This window comes from Oryzias melastigma, linkage group LG7, assembly GCF_002922805.2.
Source record: "Oryzias melastigma strain HK-1 linkage group LG7, ASM292280v2, whole genome shotgun sequence".
NCBI lineage: Eukaryota > Metazoa > Chordata > Actinopteri > Beloniformes > Adrianichthyidae > Oryzias > Oryzias melastigma.
The window spans coordinates 24,061,284-24,069,945 of NC_050518.1; the positions used below are offsets into that span (position 1 = coordinate 24,061,284).

Below are 8,662 nucleotides of genomic sequence, written 5' to 3' on the forward strand. Positions count from 1 at the left end.
TGATATTTTAGTTTAAGTTCAGTCCTAAATTGTTTTTCCACATCAAAATAATCCAAAGAAAACATTATGTCTTTGCTGAATTCCGTGTTTCCACACATTGAACTGGAATGAAGGTTGATCAGTTTTTGCTGCATCATCTGTGTTCTCTACTCCGATTGGTTGTTTTAACGCTGTAGTGAAATAAACCTACCAAACCTTAATCTAAATGGTATCAGCCAAAACTAATTATTGTTTGAGCTCATTTTGAATTGATTTTTAATGGTTTAGGTCAATTTAATTAACAACTCGTCCTTGACAGAACAGATTAATCTGATTGGAGCATAGGAATAGAAATTGATTCATCAATTAATTGTTACACCCCTATGATTTCCAAAACAGCATTGCTTTTTACTTGCTAAAATGCAATTTTTTTTCCTCTCAATTTATTGATTTATTCTAATAAAATCCCAATTTTTTCTCACATTTTAGGACTTTATTCTTGTAAATGTCTTATTTTTCTGTTGATTTTATGGCCCCTAATACTATACATGTAGTGCAATTTTTCCATTTGGAGAAAAAAACTTTCTAAAGTGCCTTTTGCAGGCAATCTCTGTTCATGGAAAAGAGAAAGCTGCCACCAAGTGGACAGAAGGCAGTACTGCAGGTTGTTCTTCTGTGTGTGGTCATGCTTCCCGACTTCCTCCTGCGTCCTCCTTCCACTGGACAGCAGGTTCATGAGGCTCCTGCTGCTCCTCTGAGCTCCTGCAGCACAGTGTGAGTTTCCTCTGCAGCTTCCAGTCTGCTGTCGGTTGTCACGGGGGCAGCATGTCAGCTCACCTTCTGTTCTGTTTGACTGCAGAAACGAGCAGCAGGATGGAGACTAGATCAAGAAGCCACCAAACACCTCCGTGCTCCTTCTAAAGGAGCAAGGGTCACAGCTGAACTTCACATCACAAACAGCTCCACAGTCCTGGGAGGGAGAGGGAGGGAGGCCATCTTTGTGCTCAACAGATGAGCAACAGTTGTGTTTGATTGTGTGTCACTGTGAGATGACAGTGTGTCATCTCTCCACAGTGGAGGTCACTTTCTAAAGAGCAACAGGAAACAGGACAAATGTTTCCAGTAGGCTGAGTGGGAGTGGAAGCTGTAGGAGCAGAAGGCCCCCTGGAAAGAGGAGCACACACGACTACACTCACCGCCACTTTATGAGGTGAACCCATAGACAGTACAGAGAGAACTGGACTGATCACATTCCAAATAGGAAGTATGCTGGTCCCAGAAATCCAAAATCCCATAGACTTCTATTGAGAAATAGGATTCTGTTTGTCAGAATAAAGATTCTTGCTCTGGTGTCTCTTTTTAACATGTTTTTTTGCTAAACTTTCATACATTTTCTTTATCCCTAGTTATTCAAGTTATAAACTAGCCAATCAGATGCCTCAATAACAGCCATTCAAAACATTTGATTGACAGATTCTTGGACCAATCACTGATTACTAACGCCGTTTGGTCCCAAAATGGTGAAATCAGGCGATATCAGTACCGTGGAGAAATGGCGACTGAATTGACTTCATTTTGTTAGAACCAGAGGTCACAGGCTTGTTTTGTCCATCTACATCTTACTGGTACGGGGCTGGACTCCCTTTTGTCTTCGTAACTGACTTAATCCTTGGTACTGGAAAGATTCCTCAGAGAGTTCACATACCCTAGAACGCACGAGTCAAAGTCAAGGCCCGGGGGCTGCGTCCGGCCCTCTGGGTAATAATATCTGGCCCTCCAGATCATTTTATTTTATTGTTATTATTAGTCCGATGTTATCTTGCGCTTGTTTTTAACTTGTATACATTTGACAAAGTATATTTTTATGGAGAGTAAAACATTGAAAATGATTTAAGGTTTAAGTCGATTTATTCTGGAATAATGTTCCTGCCTGTTTTTATTCATAGCAATGCGAAAAAGTTACATTTTTTAAGTTTAAAACATTTAGATTTAGTGTGTTCAATAAATATTTAGCCCGCGATCTAAGGTGTGTTTTGGATTTTGGTCCCTTGTGTGATTGAGTTTGACACTGCTGCCCTAAAAGAAATAATGATTTCTTTGTCATTTTACATAGAAACTGAATGACAAAATAGGTATTATAATAAGTGAGTGACTGGATGATTCTGTTTATCCTTTTTAAATTATAACATCATCAGAAACTTCTCAAATGACCCTGTTCAAAAGGTTACACACTCTGGTGACTTTGTTCTTAAAACATGCACACAAGCTGATACGAAAGGGTTGGAATGGCAGCTAAAGGTAACCATCCTCACCTGAGACTTGTTTGCCTCTTATCACTGTGTGTTTGACATATATTACTGGATTGGCCCATGCCGATCTGCTGCTATAGACAGAGATGTGTGCGCGCAGACTCCATTGCTATGCATTGAGTCACGGCAGCAGAACACTGCTTTTTCAATGGAGGACAGGCAGACATCAACCACAAAAATTGGGCTAGTCCCCTCATTTATTAACAGATTTTTAAAAATGATGGCTTAAATTAAAGCCGAGAAAATGAATGATCCTATAATATATTTAAATATGTATCATCTATGAAGATTAATCTGTAAATAGTGCAACAATTGCACCTTCTACTGCTGACAAATCAACAGCTTCTAAATATCTGTTATTTTTATTTTTGTCTCTGTGTTAAAATGTATATAACTGAGCTAAAAAAATAAATTAATTAATTTTTAAAAAACGCCCTTTTACCATATTTTTAAATGAAACTACAACTTTTATTATTTTTCGATTACACACATGATAAATACACCTCAATTGCACACACTTCAAATAGACTATTTAACTTTGAGAATAAGGCTCCAGCTAGCATCTTTAGCTGATACAAGAAACATTTTTAAACTCCTCTTAGCTGCAGTCCTGGATGCTGCTGTGTTTCCATCCCTCTCACACCATTTCTTCATCTAGTTGGAGAAAAAGAACCCAAACTTCTCTTGCAGCACATATATGATACGAGATCGTTTGGAATATATTAATAAACCTGCTTATTTTTAAATCCTGAACATTTTCATCTGCTGCAACAAAAATGGCCAAGTCACGATAAAACAAACAGGAAAAGACGCACAGAAGACAGTCATGTACATGACTCAGCATTAGTGTGACTGAAGCATGTCCAGATGACGGTGGCCTACTTCAGAGGACGGCCAACTCGGAAAATGGACCAAACCACAAAGTTTAGTCCGAATTATTTTCTTTTAATTACACATTTCATTTTTGTGGGTACAGATTTATTACTGTCAATAAACAACTAAATGAAACACATAAGATCGTGTAAGATTTAGTTGCACTCTGACCTGTAAAAAGATATTGACTATTTTAACTTAAAATAGTCAATATCTTCCATTTCTACACAAACACAATTCTCCTGACAAGAAAACAAAGAAATAAATATAACTGTGACTCCAAAAGGAATTAAGCAGGTTTAGAAAATGAATGGATGGAAATGAACACATGAGTGTCTGACACCAAGCTAGAAATTTGTTTATTTTTACTTTAAAATCGGGCTTTTAAAATTTGATTTGAAGGGAAATTGCTTCTTTCTAACACCAACCTTCAGTGCTTTGGGTCTAATTTGGTTTTGGGAAGTGGGAGATTTGTTACATTGCATTCAAAAGTGTTCTCTGTGTGTTCATTAAAAGATGCATATGACCAACACCCACACTTATACAGTTTCATCCTCTTTTCTCTCACACCTGGTTTAAACTTTGGTAAGGGCCCTTGACCATGTTGAGATAACTAAATGTACCGAGTTTACTTTTAAATGCCTATATCTTCAAGTTATGAAGATATTTTCAAATAATTCATGTTAATGTTTTCAAATTAAGCAAAAACTTATTTATTTCAGCTCCCAGCTGCATGAAGGTGTTGCTTTTGTTTTGTTGAACTTCCTTTTTCAACAGGAAGTAAAACCAATTACAAGAGAATGCTGTCACTGGTAGTTAAATTGCGAGTTAACCAGATTAGAAGTTTAAATTTTGCTGATCTCGAGAAGAAATTGGTTCATCTAAATTGTTTTGGGCTTGGAAAAAAGTTTTTAAAGTGCATAAAAGTTCAGATTTTCCTCTTTTATACGGTTACAGTTTCTCCTCCTGCAGCTATGCGCTAAAACAAACATCTTGCATATTTGCCTCATAAAGCAGGTTTCCTGTTTGAACTTTGAGCTGCTGGGAACTTTATGACCAACTTGCTCATGTGGTTGAGAGAAGACGAACAATGACAGAGCACCTGCTGAAAATACTGATCGTTGGGGACGGAAATGTTGGGAAATCTTCCTTTGTGAATCGCTACGTCAGTGGACAGTTCAACAGAACGTACAAGATGACTGTAGGAGGTTTGTTCTTCACTTCTCAAACTGCACATTTGCTCTTAGTAACCTATTTACAGGAACAGAAACTCGACTTCCAAGTCAGACTTTTCAAAGTCAGAACATGCAGCGGTTCAATAACACAACTGGTCTAATTTAGAGAAAACTATTTTAGTGTTGCAGTTTGCTTGTTTTTTTCCTTGAGTAAAAATGTCAGATGTTAATCATATAATCATAGTTTCTCTGTTGACAAATCCTCTTAAGATCCAAGCCAAATCTTTGATGAAATATTTTATTTGATCTAAAAATCTGTGTTGTCTTTGTACACATGGATTGAGTCTGTTATGACTCAAACATAACCACCTGTGCAGTTTAGGTTCAATACCCAAATACTGTTTGTTTTTTTCAAACACACTTTTAGTGGATTTTGCTGTTAAACTGCTGAACTGGTCCGATGAGGAAAAAGTCAGACTGCAGCTTTGGGACATAGCAGGTACAGAGAAATGTGCAGACCAGCATTTGCTGTTATTAGATATGGATGCGACAGTGAACTGTGTGTCCTCCTTCCAGGCCAGGAACGCTTCATATCCATGACCAGAATCTATTATAAAGGTGCAGTGGGCTGCATTGTGATGTTTGACATCAGCAGCTCATCCAGTTTCCTCAGCTGTCGCCTCTGGAAACAGGACCTGGACCACAAGGCCATGCTGCCTAATGGAGACCCCATCCCCTGCATCCTGGTGGCCAACAAGGTCATTCAGTCATTCCACCAAATGATGCAATAGTAATATGAACAGAATATTCTTGTTTAATCCTCAAACTTAAAACTTTCATTTTCATATCAACTTCCTGCAGTTGAAGGCACAGATCCATAGTTTATGTATGATTGAGCTGTGAGGGGCAAGATCAGCTGATTGTGGAGAAGAGAAAAAGCCACATGTGCTTCACGTGGAAGGTTTACAAATGACTCCAAAAATCCTTGTTGTGACGCCTTTGTAGCCTGAAAAGGTCAAACGTTGACAGTCACTCGATAGACAAAAAATGACAGAGAAAACACGATGAGACCAAAATACACCTACTTGTCACTGAAACACGAAGGTACGGTGGCCGAGACCGCCACTGCAAACCAAAAATAAAAGGAACACTACAAATAAAAAGAAACGTGCCTGCAAATAGAAAAAAAAAAAAGATGTAAATCAGGGATGACTTTTGCTGATACACCAGACTTGAAGTGGAACATTTTATAAGTCAGTCATTTACACTCTGATGTGTTTTCGTTTCAGCCTCTCAGTGAACGTTAGTTGTGTTTGTCTGGGATAGAGACTGCTGTGGAGTGATACCCTACAGTGGTACGTGGAGCTGCGATTTGCTGCATATTGGAGTAAAGCTACAGAACTCAGTTCGCCTCTCGTTAGTGGTCTGTCTACACACGGGGCTTCTCCATGTCAGCTAAAGCTAACAATAAATCTTACCTGGAGCTTCGTGTCACAAACCTGTTGTCACATGCAGCAGGTTTATTAGTTCAGACAGGAACTAAGCACAGCAAAAAGTCCACAAATCTAGATCAGGGTCAGACAGGCAGAGGTCAATCACACATCAGCATGGGATCGTCCAAGAAGAGACTAGATCAGTCAGGGTCCAGCGAGGGTCAGGCAATCAGAGAATAAGCAGGGTCAGAAACAGAAGATCAGGTCCAGATAAACGCTCAGTAATGCAGGCAGAGTGACACAAAACAATACTTCGCACTGAGTGAGGCTCTGTGCAGTGCTTGAGTGACAGGTGGGTGATTAACAGAGGAGAGTCAGTTGAGTGGCCTCTGGGGAGTGTGTGCTGGGGCAGCTGGGAGATGTAGTATGTTCAATACTCTGGAGGCTGATACCGCCGGTGGCCAGAGGGGGAGACAGAAAGCTGCCCCAGACATTACGTGACCATATAACACCTTAAAAAGTGCATATAGTCACATTGAACACAATCATCTTCACTTACATTCTCATTAGTTTTCTAATTCGTACTTCTGCTCTTTATTTGCAACCGTTTTTTTTTTTTTGTTTAGTTTTTTTTTTTTTTTTTTGCAGCCACGTCTCTTTTTATTTGTAGCGTTTCTTTTATTTGCAACAGTGCTTCTTTTGTTTTGCGATAGTGGGTCTCGGCCACCGTACAAAGACGGGTATGCCAAAGCACTAAATAAATTTATTTATTACTGAAACAATAAAAAGTTTTTTGCTGCAGCAGAAGTTATAACTTTTGCTTGTTGTTGTGGCCTTTACTGTATAAATCGTTGACAGTGTTTGAGTACTGGACTGAGTGAGTGTGATGTCATCCATAGAAAGCGACTTACTTTCGGTTCCAACGCAATGAAGTCAATTCAGTTACCATTTTGTTTTACAATATGTACGTTGCCATGTTGGAACCAGGAATTGTCAGTAAGCAGTGATTGGTCTGAATTCCTCTGAGTCAACTTATAACAGCCACTCTCTCTCACCAATCAGGAGTGAGCTTGTTGGAAAACCACACCCCCTACCACTGACAACGAGCTCAGTATCTGTCATTTCAAACATTTGATGTGAGCCCACATACTTTTATTGAGGCCTCTGGTTGGCCAGTTTACTACATGAATAACTTACTCTACAGAGAAAATATTTTTTTTAAGAATAAGAATTATCAAGAAAAAGTTAAAAAATGTTTGCAGAGCAAAAATAGTTATTCTGACAAACGGAATGACTGAGTAATNNNNAAACAGTTGTGTTGCCCACCAATGAAATGATGGTGGTAAAAGAGAGTCCCACATTTTAAACACTAGAGCAGACAAAAACAACAGAAGACACCACATGACAGTGAACTGATCAAAACGTGAATCCCAGAAGGGTTTGGCTGCTGTGACTTTCGCTGTCAGTTACTGTGCTTTGCTGCTGCAGTGTGACCTGGCTGAGCGGGCTGTGTCGGCAGACACCATCGATCGGTTTAGCAGAGATAACGGCTTCTTCACCTGGATGGAGGCTTCTGTCAAAGAGAACAAGAACATCGGAGAAGCCATGAGGTAGAGATGAACAAAGGAATGAGGGCAGACTTTTTAGAAGGTTTGATATGCGTCACGTTAATCATTGTAATAAATAATACATGTAGGCTCTTCTGCAGCTATTTTATTGAAGAATGAGATTGTATTGCTCTTATATGAACTCATTAATGCTATTTGCTAGCAAAGTCATGATTTTAGGAATAAATTAAGCAAATTTTAACTCCAAATATTCTACTTTTTTTTCCTCCAGGAGGTTAGTCCAGGAGATTTTCTCCGTTCACCTGAAGCCCTCACAGCCTCCACCTGAAGGGAGCGTTTTCCCGCAGCAGGACTCGGAGTTCAACACGGGAAGAAGCTGCTGCTGACACAGCGTGTTCCACAGCTGGATCCCAGCTTGATGAACCCACATTGTGTCAGAAGTGCTGCTTCAAATGAACTCACTGTTATTATCAGTGTAATTCTGTCTCATTATCAAAACATCTTTTTATAGGTCAAGCAAAGAAGCTGGTAATCAGAGCACGTTTTTCAATGTTGGGTTGATTTCTTATTTTTGTTGCATGAATGTCCCTCACACAGGAAACACCAATAATGTCTTTAGCTGAGGGAGAACAGCTAAAATGAAAAGAGAATGTGAAAGCTGTGTGGTTGAACATCTCTCTGAAAAGCATTAACTAAAAAAAAAATCTTTCACGGTAAAACCTGACAGTAATGTAATAGAGACTGACACTATTAAAATCTTAATACTATCAATGGAAGTAGCTTAATTATTAATGAAAGGATTATCATAACATGGGACTTTTATAAATTGTAGATATTTGTAAAGAATTCACTCTTCGTAAAAATTAAACGGAAAAATAAACGGCTTCCTATTAGTTATTCTTAAAGTTATCTTTACTTTTTCATCATTCAGATGTCTTTGGATTATTTTGTTAAAACAAAGCATGTTTCTAAAAATAAAAGGACAATCCAGTGAAAGGTGTTTTAGGTGTTTTTAATTTTCTCCTCATGGAGGACATTTATGAGGAAAATTCCACTTAATATTGCATTTCCGAGTATTTCTTCATTCAAATTGCAGCGAATCAGGAGCAGATTAAAAAATACAGTTTGAAAAAGGATTCAGTTGGGATGTACTGGTGATGGGCAGACCAAAATCTCACCTCTCCACTCCAATGCATCCACTTGCAGACAAATAGATCCATGTAGGTCTTTGTTTTTGTTGTCTAAACTGGAATCTGGATAGGGCTGGACAGCCCTAATATTGCTCGCTATTTTTGTTGCACTACTAATGTGAGGTTGGGGATGTG

At 38.7% G+C, this 8,662-nt stretch overlaps 1 protein-coding gene across 2 annotated transcripts; it reads left to right on the plus strand.

The window, feature by feature from the left end:
- Window positions 1-4,233: 4,233 nt before the first annotated feature.
- On the plus strand, window positions 4,234-8,108 carry LOC112159554 (ras-related protein Rab-7L1). 2 transcript variants are annotated; one of them, XM_024293703.2, is made up of 5 exons: window positions 4,234-4,369; window positions 4,764-4,835; window positions 4,913-5,094; window positions 7,258-7,379; window positions 7,609-8,108. In XM_024293703.2, exons 1-5 carry the CDS (start codon window positions 4,252-4,254, stop codon window positions 7,721-7,723), a joined length of 609 nt encoding a protein of 202 aa, XP_024149471.1. In that variant the 5' UTR covers window positions 4,234-4,251; the 3' UTR covers window positions 7,724-8,108. The 2 variants fall into 2 exon arrangements, with proteins under 2 accessions (XP_024149471.1, XP_036068799.1); XM_036212906.1 differs by having other exon boundaries at window positions 7,258-7,419; window positions 7,609-7,721.
- The last annotated feature ends 554 nt before the right edge of the window (window positions 8,109-8,662 follow it).